This window comes from Chinchilla lanigera, unplaced genomic scaffold, assembly GCF_000276665.1.
Source record: "Chinchilla lanigera isolate Chin_1 unplaced genomic scaffold, ChiLan1.0 scaffold00085, whole genome shotgun sequence".
Taxonomy (NCBI): Eukaryota; Metazoa; Chordata; class Mammalia; order Rodentia; family Chinchillidae; genus Chinchilla; species Chinchilla lanigera.
Genome location: NW_004955486.1, coordinates 6,099,576 through 6,121,871, shown reverse-complemented (window position 1 = coordinate 6,121,871; position 22,296 = coordinate 6,099,576). Strand labels below are relative to the sequence as shown.

Here is a 22,296-nt window from a genome sequence, read left to right as displayed (position 1 = left end):
TGCAGGGGCACAGACCAGAGCCACAGGGTCAGGAAAGGGGTAGCCTGAAAGACAGGACTCTCCAGGGGAATATATACAAGTCTTTATCAAAGAACCATCGCTCAATAAATATGCAGCTTTACACAGAGCCAACCCGAGCCTGGGCTGGCCAGCAGGACTTGGGGGACCGGTGCTGGGGCCAGGGGCTGGTTCCCTTTGAGGCCAGATGAGGGTGGCAGTGGGACCAGCATCCTGGCAGCCCAGCCCAGAGCGTCAGAGCTGGTAACCTCAGGAGCAGGGGGCAAAGGCCCCTCTGGGCAGACAGGCTGCTCTGTAGCCTGAGCCAATGGCTCTGTTGAGCCATCCTCCACTCCATCCAGTCCGGCAAGTGCAAATCAGCCAGGGCGGCGGGCAGGGGTCCTGCCCAGCACTCCGGCTCAGGCCACAGGAGCAGCAGCTGAAGCAGGTACCACGCTCCCAGGAGGACGTGTCCGTTGTCCCTTGGTCAGTGGCACCCTTGAGGGTTGTCTCTTTGCTCAGACCTCCCTACAAAGTGTGGAGGGAGAGAGAGACATGCTTCCTTGGGGGACATCATGGAGAAGTCCTCCCTGTCCTGACCTCAGGCCCCTCTGCTGCCACCCACCATAGATACCTGTGTCTGGGGCAGGCCTAAGGCCCCCTCACCCATGCCATCCCCAAATGCTGACACATCCACTCACGATCATGCTCCTATGCACTACCACAGCACCCCCAGCCATCTGCCCGGACCCCAGCTGGGCCACTCACGAGGCAGTAAGCGTGGAGTTGAGCAGCAGGGTGGTCCTGATTCGGTAGAGCTGGGCCAGGGTCAGCTTCCTGTGCTGGGCTGAGAGCCCTGCGGGGGGCCCAGGCTGGGCCTGGTGAGAAGCTCCTGAGGGTAACTCCCTGCACCTCTTCCTGGAGGGGCCTATAGGCTCCCCAGCCTGGCAGCTGGCTCTGCCCTCCAGCTCTGATGGCTCAGGGCCACCGCCCAGGCTAGGCGTCCCGCGACAGTTCCAGCCAGCCCTCACTTCCCGAGAGGAGCCCTGAGTCCTAGTGCCAGAGGGAGCAGCAGACAGGCAGAGCTCAGACAGGCTTCGGCTGGGAGCTGGGGGTACTGCACGGGGGGCGGCCCCAGACAGCAGCTGGAGGAGGCTGGCTTCAGATTTGGACTTGAGTAGGTGGGGCAAGCCAGGTAGAAGCTGGACTGGTGTGCGGCGGCGGAGGCGGGGTGAGGGTGGGGGTGAAGGGGCTCTTGATGGTTCTAGGGGCTGGGGCGTCGGCTCTGCCACTGGAGCTGGGGCTACAAAGTCCTGCAGGGAGGTGGGGGATAGAGTGCCGTAGGCCGAGTCCATGGAGCAGGAGCGGCCGTCCACTGGGCCCAGGGGCAGCAGCTCGCTGGTGGGTGTGATGGAGGAGGCAGTGGTACCCAGAGAGGTCTCATCCGACTGGGAACTGAAGGGGCCACCATCAAACTCGGGGGAGGACAGCGTCTCCCCAGGCTCCACCACCACCACGGCCAGGGTCTCGGCAGAGCCGTCAGAAGCACTGTGGGGCCGGGAGGGGAGTCAGCCTGGAAGGCCTGCAGCAGCCCGCACTGGCAAAGCACGCAGCTTCACATCTGCACCCAGGGAGCTTGAGGCTCAGAGACCTTCGGGCTCCTGTGCCCACCTCAGACCACGATGGTGGTCAGCTCCCACTAACGGATCAGAGACGGCCCTCAAGCTGAAAGCCGTGCTCCCTGCCTGCACTCTGCCGGGAGAGGGTGCCACCCCGAGCATCCCTGCTGGGCTTGCATCATGAGGCTGTGCTGAGAAAGGGGACACGGCTGGGCCCTGCCCGGTGTCAACTCTGGAGCTTTGGAGCCAGGAGGCCTGGGCCGCAGTCCCTGCCCTACTGGGACGCGTGAGGGCCCTCGAGTAAATGTACCAGCGCCGGGAGTCCAGGCTGGGGCTGCTCTCGTGCAGGATGGTGGGGGAGCTGGCAGCTGAAGCGCTGCTCTCCTCGCCGTCCTCCTCTTCCTCCTCTTCCTCTTCCTGCTCATCTTCCTCCTCTTCCAGGCTTTGCAGCTGCTGCTGGCTGCCTGGCTGCTCCTGGGCACGCAGCTGCTGCAGCTGGTTCTGCAGGTAGGGGTCGGTGGGCACAAGGGCAGAGTGAGCTGGGATTGGGAGCCCCCCCATGCTCCCCTGTCCACCACCCACCCACAGCCCACCACGCTGTCACCTGGGCGTTGTAAATGGCGTCCACCCAACCGCGGCACAAGGCCTGGCCACTGGCCTGGAATGTGTAGGCGCCCACAGCGCTGTGGAATTCATTCAGGTGGATGAGGAGGAAGGCACCTGGTCAGGCAAGGACCATGTTAGTATCAGCCAGGTCCAGGGCCCTGCCCAGCACGCCCCTGCCCAGAAGCAGGGGGCCAAGATGCCTCACCAGGGTCCCGGAGCTCCCGGCACACGATCTTGTCCACCAGCAGCGGTGGCCTGATAACCTTGGTCCTCTCGGCCTTCTTTACGGCCTTGGTCACCAGGAGCAGATCGGTGAAGAGAAAGCAGTACACGTCCATCTGGGGTGGGGGAAAGGAGGGGCAGCGGGTCAGGGAGGGGCCCCTTGGATTGCTGCAGCAATCTGTACCGAACACCTTCCCTGCCTCCTCCCCCTTGAAATTCTTTGGCTGAGACAGGGTCTTGCCCTGTATTCCAGGGGGGCCTTGAACTCACAGTGATCCTCCTGCTTCAGCCTCCCAAGTGCTAGGGTTACAGATGTGCACACCACACCTGGCTCCCCATTAACATTCTGAGTAAAGTTAGAACAAAGAGGAAGATCACTGTTTTTCACTGGGATACAGTCTGGGGCTCATCTCAGTTTACTTTCAACATAGTAAACGCAAAAATTTTAGAAAAGGGAGACAATTTTAAAATTACAGCTTACAGGTGTCTGAAGGGTTAACAGCCCTCCCCGAATGTACCTCCTCTCCCCTCCATGGGCTGTGAGGCCCTCTGTATCACAGAGTGAACGGCAACCCTAGCATGGTGGCCCAGTAAGTGTGGCAGTGCCCTACGAGCCCAGCACGCTGGAAGGCTGAGACAGGAGTATCACAAGTTTGAGCCCAGTCTGAGTAGCTTAGCAAGAGCTGGTCTCAAAATAAAACGCAACAAAAGCGCTAGAAATGTAGCTCTGCGCAAAGACCCTGGGTTCAATCCCTTGCGCTTAAAAAAAAAAAAAAAAAAGCAGGGACCCAATCACCCCTCAGTGTGACCATTGAGTCACTCGTTTTCAGGCCACCACCTAACTGACTGGCAGCTGGGAACCACGGAGGCCCCCGGGAAGGCTGGACCCACAGGGCTCGCGCGGCGGGGCCGCTCACCTTGCCGTCTTTGCCCTCCTTCATCCTCAGGCTGCCCTCCAGCAGCAGCTGCCGCGTCTCCTCGGGCGAGGCTCCCGGGATGGGCGCCGCGAGGTCCAGGTGCAGGAACTCCTTCAGGAGCTGGGGCGGGGCGCGGGTGCAGGGCCGGTCAGCGCTTGGCTACTCCGGGGCCGGCGGAGAGCCGCGGCCTCGGTCCTCCCACCCACGGACCCCGCGCGCACCTTGTCCGCCTCGTCGTTGCTGCCCTCCACCACCTCGTAGGCGTCGATGCGGCTCACCACGGCCGCCAGCCGCCGCCGCTCCTGCCGCTGCCGCATGCACGTGTTCACTTGGTGGATGAAGCGCTCCACAGAGCCGATCTGCGCGCAGCGACAGCGTTCAGCCCAAGCGCGCAGAGGGGCAGCGAGCCGGGAGAGCCCCGCCCACTGCCCGGTTACCATGGTGACGACGGCCTCCTTAGCTCGCGGCTCGTCGGTCTTCCTCAGCACCGACTTGAGCAGCAGCGGGTATTTGGTGAGGCGCTGGTGGGGCTTGGCCAGCATGTCGCTCAGCTTCAGCCTCTGGCACTGTTGGTGCTTCTCGGCCCACTGCAGCCGGGGGGCGGGGCTCCGTGAGGCCACGCCCACGGCCACGCCCGCCGAATAGGTGCGCCCCGCCCCTGGGACGCGCCCGCCCATCCCCGACCCCTTGCGCGCGCCCCCACCAGTCCTCACCGTGACGTAGGCGCGGAACAGGTCGTTGTCGCGCAGCAAGCCGCGCATGTACTCCATGCAACCCTCCTCCTCCATGCAGTAGCGGATGTAGGGCTTGAAGAGGGAGCCGAACTGGGCCGGGGAGAACCACAGCGCCGGTGACTGCGCGCTCCTGGAGGCCGCGCGTCCCTACCGCGCTTTTTTTTTTTGAGACAGGGTCTCGCTATGCGGTTCAGGTTGGCCTTGAGCTCACTTTGTAGCCCAGGCTGGTCTCGAACTCGCAACGATCCTCCTGCCTCAGCCTCCCGAGTGCTGGGATTACAGGCGTGCGCCACCACGCCCGGCTCCCTACCGCGCTTCCGCGACCTCCCCAAGCGGCAAGCTCACCGCCCCCTGCTCCCAGGAGAGTGACGGCCCAAGCCAGGTGTAAGGGGAGATGAATAATCGGGGATTCAGCCCGGGCGACCAACAGGGGTCCCCGCGGGTCACTGGCCCGGGGGACGGCGTCCGGACCTGGAGCCTTTCTGGCGCCCAGCCCTGCCTCGGTGGTCCTGCCCGTACCGTCTTGAAGCCTTTGAGGAAGTCCCCAGGCTGCAGCAGCGTCCGCGCGCGCCGCGCCTTGTCCAGCACCGGCGCCATCACGCTGCCCCACAGCGCGCGGTGCAGCCGCGCGATCTCGGGGATGTTGCTGAACAGCCGCTCGGCCTCCACCTGCTCGGAGGAGGCGCTGTGGGCGCTGCGCACGCGCCGCACAGTCCCGGCCCCGCCCTTGCCCCCCCCATCCTGGGCCAGGCCCCACCCCTCTCGCCGGACCTCCCCACGCGCCGTCCCAGGGTCAGGACCCGCCGCACCTCGCACAGTAGCCCCGACTCTTGCAAGTTGAGGAGGCAGCAAAGGAATAGCTGTGGGGCGGGACACACACCTCAGGTTCCCCTCCCCCTGAAGCGTCCAGGGGCCAAGAGCGTGCACTCTTGCGCCTTCACACCTGGAGCTGCAAGCCCCCCACGGCCCACCTGGGCTCACCCTGCCCCGGCCCCACCTGGTGAGAAGCTCTGGGGACCCTGGCCTTACAGCCAGGCCTCAGATTCTTCCCTCCACCTCTGTCCTGGCTGAGCCTCTGCGTTTCCTGGGGTGCTGAGAGTCCTCCCCCCAGGAATCCCTCCTTGGACGCCCAAACCCGCTGTTGAAATCCCACAGGGCCCACTGCGACCGTCCTAGGGCGTGGGCCCGTGGGCACCTGGTGCACAGCAGGTGTTCCGAAGCAGCCGTCCAGTGAGTGACTGAGGCCTGGCCTGTGTTAATCCATCTTAACCAGCAATCTTGCCCCCAAAACCCTCCTCCTAGCACCCGTGGGGATCTCCTCTCCCTGGGTGCAGCCCTTCTGCAGGAGACCTGGGGGAGCGGGCAGGCAAGCAGGCAGACAGGGGCACACTCACGTTGGTGATCACGTGCAGCTTCCGGATGTACGAGGCCTCGGTGTGCAGGAGCTCCCACACGGCCTCCTGCTGGTGGCACTGCCGCCGGGTCAGCTTCTAGAGGGAGGCCAGGCCAGGTGAGCTGGAGAGAAGGCCAGGAGGGGGCACCCTCCCCACGCGGGTGGATGATCATAGTCAAGACACTGGCATCTCACTCCACAGTGATGCATGCACACCCATGTGTACAGCAGCATAACTCATAACAGCTAAATCTTGGAAGCAGCCTACATGTCCGTCGACAGATGAATGGATAAAGAAAATGTGGTATTACACACAATGGAGTACTACTCTGCCGTAAAGAAGGATAAACTTGAGTCACTGGTAGGAAAATAGAGGCACCTTGAGACCGCAATCTTCAGTAAACTAAAGCAGACACAAGAACTTACATATCGCATAACTGCTCTTACATAAGAAATCCAAAGTGTAAATAACTTTAAAAAACAAAAGAGAGGTAACAGGAAACAGGGAGACAGATCTTTTGAAAATAGAAAGGGGGTCCAGAGATGAAGGGAGAGGAAGGCAAGGACAGCAGAATAGTGTGGAGTGCATGCGTCCACTCTTAAGACGAACATAAACACTGCATTCCGCAAACAGATGCTAATTAAAAAATTAAAGCAAAAAACCAGGTCCGTCCCCGCTCTGCCACACCACGGCCAGGCAGCACACCGCTTCCACCCAGCCTGTTTCCCCACAGGACACCCCGTCTCTCCCTCACCGGGGCTGCGGCCACACCCACCTCGTGGCCATCGATGAGCTCCCGCCAGCTGTCCTCCAGCCGGGGGCAGGCCGGGTCCGGGTCCTCCTCCTCCTCTTCCTCCTCCTCCTCCTCCTCCCAGGAGTCATGGTCGAAGCGCAGCTGCCGGGGGAGCCGGGGCAGCCCGAAGAGGCTGTAGGCGTGCAGCTTGGCTTCCAGCTGCTCCATCTTGTCCACCTCCTGGGAGGCGGCATGGGGTGGCATCAGGCCAGGTCAGGCCCAGCCGGCAGCTGCCCCGTCCCCACCCGCCACATACCCGGCCCAGGGCGCTGGCGCTGGGGCTGGAGCTGAAGAAGCCGCTGAAGCGACTGGCTGCCCGGTTCCTCCAGCTGTCACCACCCCCGCTGCTGGGGCCGCTGGCGGGCAGGGAGCAGCTGGAGGGCGTGGGGGGCTCCTGCCCCGGGATGCTCGCCTCCCCTAGGAACTCTGACATGTTCTTGCGCCGGCGCCCAGGGGCCTGGCAGGAGAGGGGTCAAGGTGGTCAAGGCCAGCTCCCATCCCTCACAGCGCCACCCCCAGAAGGTCTCCAGGACCTTCCGGGGATGTGGGAGATCTCTGTACCCCTTCCCTGGGCACTGCCTCTCCTGAGCCCCAGACCTGTGCTGGGGGCTGGAAAGCCCAGACACACATTCACCTGACTTCTGGTTCTGGTTTTGAGACAGGGTCTCACTAGTTCAGGGTCGCCTTGAACTATGTAGCCCAGGCTGGCCTCGAATTGGCAGTAATCCTCCTGCCTCAGCCTCCCGGGATTATAGGAGTGCCCACCATTACCCCCGCAAGATTCACCTGTGTCCCCTAGCCACAAGCATAGAGCAGGAGGGGAGAAACACACACACACACACACACACACACACACACACACATACACCAAACATGGACTCCAACTCCCTGGCACTGGAAGATCCATCATCAACTTGAAATAGGGTCAGAAAGGGTCCCCTATGCTCGCTGCCAGCCCCACCTTCCAGAGATGCCAAGAGGGGTCAATGGTGACTCTGCCTGAGAAGCCCCACCCGGCCCCTCCTCCTCACCAGGACATCAAGGCTCTCCCGGCGGTTCTGGGGGTCCACACGCTCCAGCGCGGGGGGCCCAGCCCCGGCCACCGGCCGCAGGATCGGAAGACTCAGAGACTTAGCGTCCTTCACACCCTGCTCCACCTTGCCCTCGTCCCCGGGCTTGGCTGGGGTCGTGGGGATGACAAGCAGTGCTCAGCCTCCGGCCAGGAGGGGACCCCAGTCCTCTCTCCCCAAGGATCGGGGCCCCAGCCTGCTTGCCCTCCGCCTGCCGCCCCGCGGGCCCCCACCACCAAGGAGCACCCGGACAGCCATCTGTATGGTAATGAGCCTGCTGAGGGCCAATGGGAAGTGAGCAGCCTAGGAGGGACTCCCATCATGGGAGGCCTCGCCACCTGCCACCTGCCACCTGCCACCTTCCCATCCACAGCTCGGGAGCCTGCTGCTCACCTTTGACCCTCAGGTAGTGTCCCCCGAACCTGTAGGCCTCGAAGGTGAGGGACAGGGCTGTGTTGGACTGGTCCAGGTAGATGTCCACTTTCCCCAGGGCAATGCCCTTCCTTTCAAAGACAGGCAGCAGCACCTCCCTGCATCCAGGGAGGAGGGCTGGGTGTGTGGGGACCGTCACACACGCCCCTGCTCCAGCCCCATCCACGGCCCCAGCAGGAAAGGGGGCATACGTGGGACCACACACCGGGCACAGGCCCTGTCCCACTCTTTGGACAGGTGTGCACCATCTCGCCAGGTGTGCTGGGCACAGGTGGGGACGGATGGCCATGACGTGCGCGCGCGCACACACACACACACACACACACACACACACACACACACACGGAGACCCAGAGCTTGGACCCCAGGGGCCATACCTGGCCCAGCGCCACATGCAGCCCAGCACCCCCAACCCTACCCCAGTGACTTCTTCTTCACGGCTGGGACGATCTCAGCCTCAATGTCCACATTCAGGTCAAATTTCAAGGTGAAGCACTCCTTGCTCGGGTCCTGAGACAGCAGGGCAGTCAGCTCCTCCACCGTTACTGCGTGTCCCCCACCCGCCCCACCCTACAGCCCAGGAGGAGAAGGCCAAGAGGGACTGGAGGCTGGGGATGGGTCTCGCCAGGCGTCCGCCACTGCCGGGAGGCCTGCTGGGCCCTGGCAGTGTGGGGAGCCCCGGGCCAAGGGCAGGGCAGGGGGACATGCTCGCTGCAGGCCACATTCCTCATCCTGGAGGCCCAGCTGGGCGCCCACCCCCACCCTCACCCCCGCCAGCCTCGGGCTCCTCACATCCGTGTGCCTCCTCCTCGCTTTCTTCTTGGACAGTTTCAGGCCTGTGGTCTTCCGGTCCCTGCAGGGAAGCAGTGGGAGAGATGGTGCAGGTGCAGGGGGACCCTGGCCAGGGCCGGCTGTGAGTGGGGGCCAAGACTGCTCCCCACCCCTTGCTCATCCCAGGCGGTAGGTGTCATTCCCGCAAGCTGGGCCCACACAGGACTGTGCGCCCTCTGGTGGCCGCTGGAGGATTCACGCCAATGGTACCCAGCGGGGTATGGGAGACACACCTAAACCCACTTGGGGCTGGAGACCCCGGGGTGGCCCCCTCCGGGAATCAGGGTGTCCACGGGGGCACGGAGGGATTCCCATCCAGCCTTTCTGTGAGAAGGCCCCAAAGCATCTGCCTGCCTGCGTCTTTCCCATGGCACCCGCGCTGCCCACCTGTGCCCACCTACCCTCTGCCATCCGGGGCACTTTCCTCCTCCTCCTCCAGGTCCACGGCAGGGCTGGTACGGGGTGGGCACGAGCGGGTGGACACATTCCGGGCCAGGACAGACCCTTGACAGAAAGCGGGGAGGGGGTTGCCAAGGACAGAGCCTCGGCCCTCCTTAGCCCTTGAACACGCCACCTCCCAAGGCACACAGTCTGCGACCCTTAGGACCCGGCCAGGGAGCCAGAGCCTGCAGTTCTTCCAGGAGAGGATGCCGTTCGTTATTATCAGCCCCCAGACCCAAAGGAATGAGAAGCTCCTCAGCGGCACTCCAGGCAGGAACGCACCCCAAATACAAACCCACACGCAGCCTCAGTGTGCCCTTCTATAAAATAAGGATAATGGATTGGTTGTGGTTTTGATTTTAAGACAGGGTCTCGCTATGTAGTTTAGGCCTTGAACTCACTACACAGCCCAGGCTGCCTTTGAACTTGTGGTGATCCTCCTCCCTCAGCCTCCCAAGTACTGAGATTACAGGCATGCACTACCATGCCCAGCTAAAGTAAGGATAATGAAGTCCTAGCTCTAGATGTTACAGGCGGAGCTAAAGTCCAAGGCTCTTCCTTTCAGGCCTCCCCTCCCCCACTGCTGTGACCACATCTAAGTCTCCAGGCCCCAGCAGGCAGATGGGGGCATCCTTCTGTCCCTCCCAGACCTGGGACGGCACCCATGGAGTGGCCCTGCTCCCCAGGCTGGAGGCCTTACAGCATCTGATGGCAGCCCAGATCCCATCCAGCAGGGGGCACTGGTTTCCGTCTTTGGCCTCTTTCTGACCTGCTGCCTGCCCCTGGCCTGGAGCCTCTGCCCAGCCCGCCCAGCCTCAGGACCGAAATGAGGGAAGACAGGGAGCCTCTCCCTGGGCCCAGGGCCAGCAGCAGGGACAGGGACAGCTGTGGATGAGAACCAGCAGCGCACTGGGCTCGGCAGAGCACCAGGAGAGCCAGGCCTGGCCTGGAGACGGGATGAAGGTTCACGAAACCAAAGGACTGCATGCATTTGGGGTTCACTATCTACAGACCACCCTTGTCCTTTTGAAGGCCCTATCAAGGCTCCCACAGCTACCAAACGCCGTCCCCAAGCCAGCCCGGGCTCAGAGCTGGCCCTGCCGGGCTCACCTTGCGGGGGCAGGTCGAAGCGGACATGGTCGTCGTAATGGACAGTGCTGTGGAACTTGCTGTCACAGGCCTCACAGAGGTTGAGGGGTCCTTGGCAGTGCAGCTGCTGGCAGTCGGCGTGATGGCATACCTGTGGGCATGGGGACAGGCGGTCGGGCTGGGACACCTGAGCTCCACGCTGCTGTACAGGGGCTGCCTCTGGCCATCCTGCCTTCTGTCCCCACGGCGCCTTATACCCAGTTCACATTAGCGAAATGGCAAGCCTTCCCCAGTACCGGCTGTGGGGCTGCGCCAGGGATGCTGGGGGAACAAAACCCCACCCAGGGGGAGACTTCAAGAGCAGGATCATGGGGCTGCACGCCAGGCCTCCCCGCCCCCCCGCTGCGCACACAGGAAGGGCCCGAAAGGAAGTCAGGCCGCTGTTCTTTGGTTGGGCCAGCTCAGCACTGGCCTGGAATGCCCTGAGCCTGGCAAAGCCTGCAGCCCTGCGCCCAGGCCCTCTGCCCTCACCCTGAGCCTGCCCGGGCCTGAACGGCAGGCCCCACCCAGAGCCCTGCAGCACAGAGTAACAGAGCCCTGACCTCCAGCAGCCTCTTCCTCTCCTTGCCAGGCGGCTTCCTACTTTTCCAGGGAAACAACAGCCATCAGAAGGAGGCCCACTGCTGGGCATGGTGGCACACGCCCGTAATCCCAGCACTTGGGAGGCTGAGGCAGGAAGCCTGCCAGTTCAGCCCAGTCTGAGACTTCCAGAGACTTCCAGACCTCAAAATAAAAATGAAAAAAGGGAGCCGGGGAGATAGCTCCGCAGCACAAGCACCTGCCTGGCAAGCAAAAGGTCCTGAGTTTGATTCCTGATACTAAAAAAAAATGTTATTAAAAAAAAGGCAGGAGTGGCTGTGCACACCTGTAATCCAGCCCTCAGGAAGCTGAGGCAGGAGGATCATTGCAAGTTCAAGACCAGCCTGGGGTACAAAGTGACCTCAAGGCCAGCCTGAACTGCGTAGCGAGACCCTGTCTCAAAAAGACAAAAAAAAAAAGATATAAAGAGAAAAGGGTGAGGGCTGTGGTTCAGCACGAAGGCCCTGGGTTCAACCCCAGTATGGGAGGCCCTCAAGCTTTTTTTATTTTTGGGAGGGACATCGGCATTTGGGAGGCACCCAGCTGGCCCCCTGGCAGAAGCTGCTGTCTGGGCCAGGACACTGCAGAGCTGACACTGGCGGTCAAAGCACCTAGGACACCGTCACTGCGGACCTCGCTGCCCCTCGCAGAGCTCTCTTCTCCTTGTCACTCACGTGGCACCCAGGAGGACCCCGACTTCTCTCCTCAGTCTGCTCAGCGGTTTTCGCGGCACCCTGGCGGGACCGGGGAACGCTCCCACACCCTCTCCCGTGCTTAGCACCCCAGGCTCACGGCTCACGGCACCAAACCCACTCCTTGCTGGGCCCCGAGGCCCTCCTACCCCGCCCTACCCTGTGACCCAGCACTGGACACAAGTGGCCTCTGGGAATAGCTTCCTCCTCAAAAACAAATACTCAAAACATTTTTTTTTTCCCGGTACCGGGAATTGAACTCAGGACCTCGAGCTTGCCAGGCAGGCGCTGTGCCACTGAGCTATATCCCCAGCCCCAACTCAAAACATTTTCAAAATAAAAATATAAAGACTTGTCTCCTGAAGTTCAGTGTCCAGGCAGTTCCTGGGGGCCTCTGGACACCCCTGCCTGGGCCTTCTCCACTGACCAGATCCCAACGGTCAGGATTCAGGTATCCTGAGTAGGTAGCGTAGAGTACAGGACATGGACTCTTAGTACAAGGGAGTCCTCACAAGAGGAGACAGCCATGTGCGGGCCAGAGAGCGGGCGTGCAGCTACAAGCCACAGGACACCGGGGCCGTCAGAAGTTGGGAGAGGCCCAGAAGGCTCTTTCCCCACAGCCTTCAGGGAGGGCACAGCCCTGCTGACACCTGCACTTCAGACGTCCGGGCATCAGAACTAGGAGAATGAATTTCTCCAGGGCTGGGCACAATGGAATAGGCCTGTAGTCCCAGCTACTCAGGAAACTGAGGCAGGAGGATCACTTTGAGCCCAGGAGTTCAAGGCCAGCCTAGGCGACACATGGAGACCCTGTCACAAAATAAAACCACAAAATGAGTAAGAATGATTTTCGTGGGGCTGGGAATTTAGCTCAGGGGCACAGCGCCTGCCTGGAAAGCGCAAGGTCGTGAGTTCGATTCCCGGTACCGGGAAGAAAAAAAAAAAAAAAAGGGATGAATTTCTTGCTGGGCATGGTGGCACATGACTGTAATCCCAGCACTCAGGAGGCCGAGGCAGGAGGATCACTGCAAGTTCGAGACCAGCCTGGGCTACAAAGTGAGCTCAAGGCCAGCCTGAAGTGCATAGTGAGACCCTGTCTCAAAAAGACAAAAAACAAAAAAAGAATGAATTTCTCAACAGATGGGTACAGTGGCACAAGCCTGTAATTCCAGTGCTTGGGAGGCTGAAGCAGGAAGATTGCTGCAAGTGCGAGGCCAGCCTGGGCTACACGGTGAAACCCTCTCTTGAAAAGAAATACAAATTTCTTTTATTTTAAATCCAGCTCTGTCGATTTGTTATAGCAGCTGCAGAAAATGAATACATTAGGCCAAAATCTATGGGGTCACTGGGACTCTGTTATGCTCTGTCCAGACAGCTGGAAAATTCTGGGGACACCTTTGGCATCAACAGCTACCACTGCTGTGGGTCAGCTCCCAGCTGGATGACATCAGGGGCTTCCTAGCTGATCTCCCAGTCCTCACCCACCACTTGGAAAAAGCACAACAGGAGATATCCAAGCTGACAGACATAGCCTGAAGGCCTGGAGAACAGAGTGATGCAAGGAGAGGGGGGCGGAAACAGCCTGAGCTCCGGTCCTGACAGGGTCCTCCACACCAGGGCCAGTCCAGGGCCTTTTTGTGTTCTTCCCTCTCCTCCTAGGAGGCAGAGGCTCCTGCCTCCCCATCTGACACACCAAGTGAGGCTCAGAGAGGGAGAGTAGCCTGCTGAAGGTCACACAGCGGGAGGCAAGACTTGGAAGCCTGTGTGCGACTCCAGATTCCAGACTTTTATCACCATCCACCATTCCAGGTAGCTAGGATGGGCTGGGACCCGGGAGACAGGCATTCAGCCATCCTAGCTCAATGGGTCCCCGCATCCCTCCACTGAAAAAGGACCAGAAATAGTGGGTGGTGGGTGGCCCACTTCCTGGAGGGGACCCAGTGCCAGCTCAGCAGTACCTGCCCTCTGTCCAGCCCGGTCCAGTCCCCACTTGGTCCTCCCCACAGGTGAGCCAGTGCTGGGCTGGGCTGCAGACTGACTTGTCCCCCACCCCAGCCTCACAGGAGGGGAGGAGGACGACATGCAAAAGCTATGCGAGGCTGTTGGCCCCTCACCAATTCTGTGCCACTATCTCACTTGTATTTGCTTATTTATTTTTGAGACAGAACTTGCTAAGCAGTTCGGGGGGGCGGGGCAGACTGGCCTCCAACTTGCAGTGATCCTCCTGCCTCAGCCTCCCCAGTACTGGGATTACAGCTGTGCGCCACCACACCTGGCTACACAATCTTGTTTTTAAACCAATCTAATGTATACCCAATAAATTCCACCCAAAGACCCACTTCCTACCGCAGTCACTGGTCACCCAGTACTTATGTGCCCGCCCTGTGGAAGCTGGGGCTCCCCTGAGGTTCTGGAGCTTCAGCTTCCAGCCCTGGGGTAGCTCTGGAGAAACCACCCTGGCTGCAGCTCCTCTATTGCTGACAAAGCCCCAACCCCTGCCATCCTGGAGGCAGCCCCAGGCCGGGGGACATCAGGACGTCAGGAAGGTCAGGCCCTGGATCCAAACCAACCCTAGCCAGGTGGTCTGGTGGGGCTGAGGTTCCAGAAATCCCCAGGGAGATCAGCAGCCCAGCTGGGAGCTGAGGCTGGGGTGGGCACCGTCTCCTTCAACCACAGGGTCTGCCTCGCTCCCTCCATGGCTGGGCTCTCCCCAGCACCAAAGCAAGGAAGCCCCTTCTCCCAGATCCAGGTGCCCCCGCAAAAAGCCACCAAGCAGGCCTCTGAGGGAGGAGCCACTGGAGCGGGGAGAGATGGGGGAAGTTCCCAGGACTCAACCCCAGGTGGGGATTGATGGGCAGCGGGTCGCAGGTCACGAGGCACCTCCAAAGCCTTGGTCATGGTGCGTAACAGAGGGGCCCTGAGGGGAGCGCCTCAAGGCCTCCCCTGCTCAAGCAGTGGCACCGGAAGCCAGGCTTACACCTCACGTGGGGCTGGGGGCTGGGGAGGGTGGCACAGGAAGGAAGGGGGGCAGACACAAAAAGCCAGCACTGAGGGCTCATAACAGCATAGCAGCAGGGATACCTTGGGCCCCAGCCTCCACCGCGGCATGCAGCCCTGGCAGGGTCCCAACCCACTAAGGGTCGCGCCGGGGACCTTGGGCCACAGCTGCGCACCCCCCGCCGGCCTCACCCTCTGTCTCACCTGGTCCCTGCTGCCCTGTGCCCTGCAGAGCTCCGAGTCCAGGGAGAGCGGCCCAGGGCCTGGACCGGGGGCTGAGGGGCGTGCAGAGACGCCGGGCCCGGTCCCCATGGTGGCTGGAGGAAGCCGCGGTCTGTGCCGTGCGGACAAAGCTGGGGCCTGGCTTCCTGCCATTGTGTGGCTGCACCGCCCTGGGACCGGAGGGCAGGGCAGTGACACCCTGCAGAGCCCTGACCCAGCCCAGGGACGCCCGCCCACCTCCCCGCTATCCGCACACCCTTCCTGGAGGCCTGGTGGTCAAGGGCCGGACGGAGACCCCACCCCTCCGCACCCAGGCAGCTCCCAGCTCAGCTGGGGAAATCGCCAGTCCCCGTAGAGCTGAGTGAGATTGGGGCGTCAGGAAAAGCATCAGGAAAAGGTCTGAGGTCTCTGTGGCTCCAGGCTGGGTCCCCACTGAAGAGGGGTACTCATAACCCCTTGGATTTGGGGATTGGGGTCCCCACTATGTGCTGGTCAGAGTGCTTTTGTACTCCTTCCCAGGGAAGAGGAGGGCGGTGATATCCTCACTCCTCACCCAGAGGGCAAAGCGGACATAAAGAGATAAAGTACAGGCTGGGTGGAGTGACACACGCCTGTAATCCCAGCACTCAGGAGGCTGAGGCAGGGGGATTGCTAAGTTTGAGACCAGCCTGGGCTACAAAGTGAGCTCAAGGCCAGCCTGAACTACACAGTGAAACCCTGTCTCAAAAAGAGAAAGAAAAGAAAAGAAAAAAAAAAAAAAATGCACAGACAGGGCTAAAACCCAGGCATCTGACTCGGGTCCCAGAGTGGCCTCCTTGGGCGGGTGGGCACAGCGCTGCTGCACCAGGACAGGGCCGCCCGGAGTGCAGCCCACAGGCCTTCACCCCTGTATGCTCTCCATCTGGAACTCCACGCACCTCGACCTTCAAACCACTGCACTGCGCCCCCACTACCTCATGCCTTCCTCAGCAGGGGCTCCGAAAGATGCCCCTTGGCCCACCTGCCCTCTTGCCATCTTCCAGACGCTGATTCCGTCCTAGCACTGCTGCTGCTGCACCTGCCTCATTCCCCCTTCACTCTGTCATGTGCCGCGAGGACGACCTGCCAGAGGCCCAGGGCCCTGCTGTGGCCGTGTCCTCAGCCCTCACGAGGGTCCCGCCGCATCCTGGTTTCTCCCTTAGAGGACACCCAAGAGAATGCGCAGGTGCAAAGGCAGAGGAAGGACTTGGGCACAGGGAGGTGCCAGCCACAGGGTCTCTCCTGCCTAGGACCCTCGGCAGGTGCACTTCCTCCTTGATCCCAGTGGTTTTCTCCGGCCCCCTGCCTTGGGCCACCCCACAGGAGTCTACCGAGCAGCTCCAAGAGTCACGCCTGTCGCAGGAGCTGGAGGCAGCACCTGTGTCCTACTTCGGAGACCCCAGGGAAGAGCTGTGATGACCCAGCTTGACAGAGACGGAGAAAACAAGGCCTGGAGAGATCACGCGACTGGAGCCAAGGCCACCAGCGGAGAACGGACGCCTAGCTGGGAACCACTACCCCGGGCCTCACACGGGCCAGGGCTGGGCGCAGGGTCATGAAGACCACCCTCTTAGGCCCAGGGAGGTCCTGCAGCCAGCATGGGGAGAATTCCCCTGGTAGAGGGTATTCTCACAGGTCACATCAAGTGGAGACCAGGGCTGGGCCAGAGGAGGTCAGCTCCCTACCAGAGGACATCTGGGTAACTAGGGCCTGGATGTCTCTGAGTCATACTGTCACCTGGCTATGCCAACAGCCAGGGCAAAGGGCTGCTCCTGAGAGGGACCAGGGCCAAGCAAGTGCAGAGTGGGACACCGAAGGAGCCCAGGCCCTGCAGGGGGGCGGGTGCTCACGGCTCCTGGCTTCCCCGCCTCTCCACAGCACGGAGCTGGGAGCTCTCAGGAGCAGGCCCAAGAGGTCCGGGGAGCCACTCCCCAGCCAGCCAGCCAGCCGCCACAGGCCCATGAGTCAGGGCGCTCGGTGAAACCGATACGATACCCAGAAACCAGATGCAGAGGCCAATGAACAACGGAGCCCACGAGGCAGGCCCCCAGCGCCACCTCCCCCAGCCCCGGGGAAGCAGCCAGCATCCTGGGGACCTGGGCCCCCCCGTCCCACAGTGAGTTGGGACCCCAGCCTGGGCTGGATGGAGAAGGAGCTTTGGCCAGGCAACACTACAGGGCTGGGGCAGGATCCAGGGCCTGCTCTGTGCTCGGCTGACAGGACTGACTGGCCTGGACCCAGAAGCCCGGGTGCCCTGGGTATAGCGATGCCCCTCCCAGGGGCTCCCGCTCCCCAGCAGAGCTCAATACCCCCGGGTGCCTGCTGGCTCCAAAGCCCCCCTGGCACCTCAGAAAGTCAAGCATGAGGCCTTCGAGCCTGGGCAGGCCCGCCAGGGTGGGGCAGCTCTGCCAGGCAGCCCGGCTCCCTGGCTCCTCCCACCCCCTCCCCTCCGCCTGGGCCTCACCCTTTGTCCTCCAGGGTATCCCCAGGCCAACTCTCTGGGGCAGCTGGGGGGACTGCAGGGGCCCAGAGCGTGGGTCCTTTCCCCTGGGGCAGTCCCACTCTGTGGTCCCAGGGTCTCAGTCTGTGACCCTCATCTCCTGCCCAGCCCTGGAGCCCTGACCCTAGAATTGGACACGGGAGTCCCAACTGGACTCTAAGCACCCCCTTCTCCAGCTCCTCAGGAGGGAACAGGGAAGAGGATCTGGGCTCCACCCACCCCACCCCGACCCTCCCCAGCTGTGCAGAGGGCCCCAGCCACTTCTCCAGAGCTTCCCACCTGAGGACGGCTACTGGGAGAACAGGGGATGGGCAGGAGGTAGCAAACACCCCAGGGCACCCCAACCCAACCTGAGGCAGGTTGCTGAGAAATTGGTAGGGCCCAGAACCCTCCGGCCTCCACTATTTGAAGGCCAGCCAGGGCCCCTACTGGGTTGATCTCCTCCCCTCCCCAAAACAGCCTCTGCTACGGCCTCCAGCACCCCCTGCTGGCCCCAGGAGGACTGTTCTAGCTGGCACCCCACCTGCCAAGTCCCCTCTGCCACCCCGTGCCTAACCAACAGCCCCCACAGGCTCCTGACAGCCGATCTCAGGGAAGAGCCCTAAGATCTCTCTGGACCGAACCCTAAGATCGCTGGGGCGGGGGCAGCACCTGGGCACACTCTACCCTAAACAGAAGTGGAGTACTAGGACCCTAATACTATCCCCAGGCCAGGGACTTTGTGAAACCCTTGACTTGGGATTCAAGGGCAGCCCAGGCCCCACTTCTCTGTGAGACTCTCCCAGGGACATGGGTCTCCTCACTATGACCGGGGTTCGGGCCATAGTGGGTGCACAGGCTCTCGAGGTGGACCCCAGCCCTGGGGTGAAGGAGCAGTGGACAAGAGGAATTACCCTGGGCCGTGCACCACTACCATCTGCGTGGGCTGGGATGGTGTCCAGGGATCTCAAAAGGCCCAGGAGGTAGCAAGAGGCCACATCAAGGCTGGGGGGACCTAAGATCCAGGTTCAGGAGAGTGGGTTAGGGACGTCACTGTCCCCAAGGGCTCTCCATAAAGTGCACTGTCCGTGGTCACTAACCTGGGCTTGAGGACAGGCGCTGGCCTGCAGGGGAGAGGCCTGATGCCCGCAGCTGCCCTGGGCAGCAGAGAGAGACCCAGGGGCCAGGACCAGCAGCGGGTGCGGGGCGAGGTCTCCCCAAACTTCTGCTCCACTACAAATCGCTGGATTCTGGTCCGCGCGCCCAGAGTGTCTCAGAAACCGCAGCCATTCTCTGGATCCATGACTGGCAAAGGGGGTCAGTCCGCCCTTTGGGGGGGTCCCAGCTCCCCTAAGTGCATTCGGGACTGGGGGTGCACACCAGAGGAAGCAGGGAACTCAGCCCCCTTACTGCGGGAGCTCCCGGAGTGGGGCGGGGCTCAAGTAGGCCACCAATGTTCTCTGCCCCGCCCACCTCATGCCGCGCCCCACTGGCCCCGCCTATATTTGGCCACGCCTACCCGCTGCGCGGGGGCAGCTGATCTCTTTCTGTTCACCCCCAGACACTGATTCCTGCGATCTCACAGGCCACTAATGCTGGACGGAACTCGGACGTCACCAGACCCAGCCTCCGCTCTGCACCGCTCCACGTATCCCTGCCTGTCGGCTCGGATACGCCCCGGGCTGCGAGACTCACCACCGCTGCGCTGTCTGAAGCCTCCCTGTACCAATCTGAACGTAGCCTCCCTGCCTCCCTGCCCAGGCGCTCGGGAGCCGAGCAGAAAAAGTGTCCCCTCCCTCCGTCCTGACAGCTCCTGGGAGCCGGGGCTCTGAGGGCAGGGAGGTCAGGTCAGAGCCGGCGCCTCAGTGTCCTGCTGCCCATGGCGGGCGCGGGGCTGGGGCTCCTGCGGCGGGCGGAGCGCACAGTGGATCCGCACGCGGCTGGTGCTGGGAGAATGGCACGGAGCCCCAGGAGGCCTCAGCTCTCGGGAAGCCATAGAGAGGTTCACAAATCTGGGGCGACTTGATCATCTGCCCCACACCAGGGATAGTGGCAGTCCCTGCAGAAGAGTGGGTAAGGTCCTGGAGACCACATCGTCACCCTGGACACGCAGGGTGCCCCCCTCCTCTCCGGGGCCCCCACCCCCACGTCCCCCAGCCTCACCCCCTGCTTACAGGCCCCCATACCCCTGCGGCTCACTCTGCTTTCCCCCGTCACAGCACTTCCTTACTCTCAGGACTCCAGCCCCAGCCTCCAGAAAGACCATCCTGGTTATCCGCCCGCTCCCATCGACTCCGAGGTGCTAGGCAGGGCGGGGCAGCTGATTCATCTCAGGAGTGCAGTGCCCAGAAGCCTTAACAAAAGCTCCACGGTGGCCCCGAAGGGAAGGGTCCAGTCCTGTTTGCAGATGGCCCTTCCTGCTCGCCATTCCTAGCATGGCGGGAGATTAAAAATGGAGCTCATGCGTGGTCAGGCGTGGTGCTGTACTCACTCAGGAGGCTGAGGCAGGAGGATGGCTACATAGTAAGTTCAGGGCTGGCCTGAGCTAAGTAGCAAGACCGTGTCTCAAAATTTTAATTAATTAATTAACTTTAAAAACTGGAGCTGCAAAAAACAAAAAAAAACAAAACTGGAGCTGCAATCAGACAATTCTCGCGCAGGGGCAAGCTCTACCAGTCATGCTGTGTGAGGTGAGCAGGTTCCTGCCCATCTCTGGGCACCGGTTTTCTTATGCACCCCAGGCCTCCGCCAGGGCTCCCTGAGACTGCACGAGTTCCTCACACCCACCCAGCACCTAAACACCTCCAGCCACGAGTGGCTGTTAGTGGCTGCTACCATGGACCACAATGATCTTCTCCTCTCCTCTGCCTCGTCAAAGCTGAGTGTCCTCCTGCTGTCACCTTGGCCTGCCACCTGTGTACCACAGCACCCCCTTCCTGGACAGTCCTTGCTTCCTCCCCTGTCCCTGCTTCCACTTCCAGCCAAGGCCTCCTCCTCCAGGATGTCTTCCCTGACTCTCCCATCACTCCGGCATTTATGTGCCTACAGTGAGTCTGGGCCACTTGTCCCAAGGGATTCTACTGAGACAGGGCCAGACTTCCCTTCACAGGCTCTGCTGGTTCCAGGCAGCCCAGGGCAGGGCCTACCCAGAGTGCAGTGCGGGGGCTGTCAAGGGCCCGGGCCCACGCTCTTCCCACAGGTGTGTAGCAGACCACAGGCCCCGGAACAGCTGGCACAGGGTGTCCTGGCCCCTGGGCCACCTCTACAGGGGCCTCGGGTCTCTGCAGGCCCCTGGCAGGATGTGCGTAGCTTGGAGCCCCCATCCAGGGAAAGGCAAGCAGCCAACGCCAGAGCCCAATGCCAGGCGCCAGCCGTGCCAGCAGATTGTATCTGACATCACAGCCGCCCCCCGCCCGGTGACCAAGGCAACTGGAGGCACCCCTCCTCGCCACCCCCAGAACAGTCCTGCGTGTTCTTCTAAGCTTGTGCGTGCGTCTGGGGCAGCTGGGATGAGAGGCGGCATCTCCAACTCCTGCGGCTGGCAGAATCGAGCCACACGGTGATCAGCAACAAGGACCCTGGCATTACAGCCCTGGGTACTGGGTTCGAATCCCTAGTCTCCCACTTCCCAGTCATGGGTGACCCACCTCGCCCCTCTGAGACTCAGTTTGCCCACCCGAGTGGGAACATGGACAGGACACATCTCAGAAGACAGGCGCTGTGAGTCCTGGCACCTGCACTCCACACAGTAGTCACGACCGCCACTCAAATGCGCGCAGCAGGGACCAAACCCTGGCTCCATCTCACATGAGCTGTGGCGCTCGGCCAAGTCACAGGACCTCTCTGAACCTCAGTATCTTCTCCTGGGCAGCAGGGCGACAATACCGCCCTGCAAAGCTGCCACACATCAGAAGCCCAGAAAGCGCCGCACGTCACAGGCAGGCTGTCCGGGCAAGGCCTTTAATGCTGTCTCTTCCTGGCCTTGGTCCTCTCTATTTCTGTCCTGCCCCGCTGTCACGCCCCACCTCCAAGGCCAGGCGGCCCCTTCTTCTGTTGCCATCCCCACATCCACAGTCACGCTCCCCAGGTCCCACGGTGTGGCCAGGTGCCAGCTGGGCGCCGGAACCAAACCTTGGGGACCACTTCCCCCACCCGGAGCTGTAGCTTCCGTACCAACGATGGGGCTGAAGCACTCCTCACCCAGGGCTGCTGCAAAAGCCCCTTTGGCAAAAGGCAGCTCCCCATTTTGGCAGAAGTCCCCCCACTCTGCTGCTCCCGACCCAGGGACGGCCCCTCTGCATCCTAAACTAGCCACCCCGCACCCTTACCTAAAGGGCATGGGCACCAGCCAGCTGCGCCCTCACCAGCTCCGTGGACAGCGGGCTTGTTAGAGAGGGCAGCAAGAGCGGGGTCCCGGGCACCCCGGCGCACAGCCGCCCAGCCTCCTACCTTGGCGGCGCGGCCCTTGTCCATGCAGGCCGGGTTCTGGCAGTGCAGTCCCCTCTCAGCCGGGCTCCGGTGGTCTGTGGGAGGGGAGCAGAGGGTATCAGTAGGGTGCGGGGCTGCCCAGTTCCCGGGGCCCTCGTGGCCCCCGACCAAGGCCGGGTGGGGCGGCGTCCTCAGCCTTCTCCAGAGGAGGCCAGTGTCCTCTCCTCTTTTAAATGCCAGCTTATCTGCTGGAATCCGTGTGCAGAGCCCTTTGCTGGTTGCAGCTCCCTGGGGAAATTGTCCAGATTCCACCGGGAGGAACAGCTTTGGGAACCAACGGCTCCCTCCTTCCGTCCTACTGCTGTGGGGAGGGGCGCTCGGTGACCTCCCGGGCACCCACATTTCCTGAGGGGTCCCGGCAGGGTTGCTGGGGGCAGGGTAGGGAGTCCAGGGGTCCGAAGGGCCCTCCGAATCACTCCCTGCGGGAAAACACGCCCCCACCCCTGAGGCTGGGGAGACCCCCCTCTCCTGCTGTCCAGGTCTGGCCCTGCACTTGGCCCCCTGCAAGCTGCCCCTCCCCCTGAGGGCAGCAGGATGCGGGGGAGGGGAGAAGCGGGGCGCTGTTGCAGGGGTCCTGGGGCGGAGCTGGGGCCCCCGCCGAGCAGCCCGCGCCCGG

The 22,296-nt window shown here is 62.0% G+C and overlaps 1 protein-coding gene across 5 annotated transcripts; it reads right to left on the bottom strand.

Moving 5' to 3' along the window:
* Positions 1-66: 66 nt before the first annotated feature.
* On the bottom strand, positions 67-22,218 carry Plekhg5 (pleckstrin homology domain containing, family G (with RhoGef domain) member 5). Of its 5 annotated transcripts, none has more exons than XM_013504284.1 (21): positions 21,642-22,218; positions 10,167-10,296; positions 9,017-9,119; positions 8,577-8,637; positions 8,203-8,294; positions 7,746-7,882; positions 7,314-7,462; positions 6,539-6,739; positions 6,265-6,462; positions 5,490-5,585; positions 4,905-4,955; positions 4,615-4,764; positions 4,075-4,185; positions 3,799-3,948; positions 3,583-3,720; positions 3,362-3,481; positions 2,428-2,560; positions 2,221-2,336; positions 1,927-2,117; positions 766-1,545; positions 67-525 (listed from the first exon to the last, which is right to left on the bottom strand). In XM_013504284.1, exons 1-21 carry the CDS (start codon positions 22,020-22,022, stop codon positions 516-518), a joined length of 3,498 nt encoding a protein of 1,165 aa, XP_013359738.1. In that variant the 5' UTR covers positions 22,023-22,218; the 3' UTR covers positions 67-515. The 5 variants fall into 5 exon arrangements, with proteins under 5 accessions (XP_013359738.1, XP_013359740.1, XP_013359739.1 ...); XM_013504286.1 differs by lacking the exon at positions 21,642-22,218 and adding an exon at positions 19,423-19,502; XM_013504285.1 differs by lacking the exon at positions 21,642-22,218 and adding an exon at positions 14,678-14,849.
* Positions 22,219-22,296: the final 78 nt, after the last annotated feature.

Excerpts from the sequence above, each read along its gene's own strand:
- Plekhg5 (XM_013504284.1), bottom strand. The coding sequence starts at position 22,022 with ATGTGGGTGCCCGGGAGGTCACCGAGCGCCCCTCCCCACAGCAGTAGG. Across the intron at positions 7,883-8,202 it reads GTGAAGAAGAAGTCACTGGG|GGAGGTGCTGCTGCCTGTCT; the intron begins GTAGGGTTGGGG and ends CCCTGGATGCAG. Across the intron at positions 3,721-3,798 it reads AGGAGGCCGTCGTCACCATG|ATCGGCTCTGTGGAGCGCTT; the intron begins GTAACCGGGCAG and ends CGCTGCGCGCAG.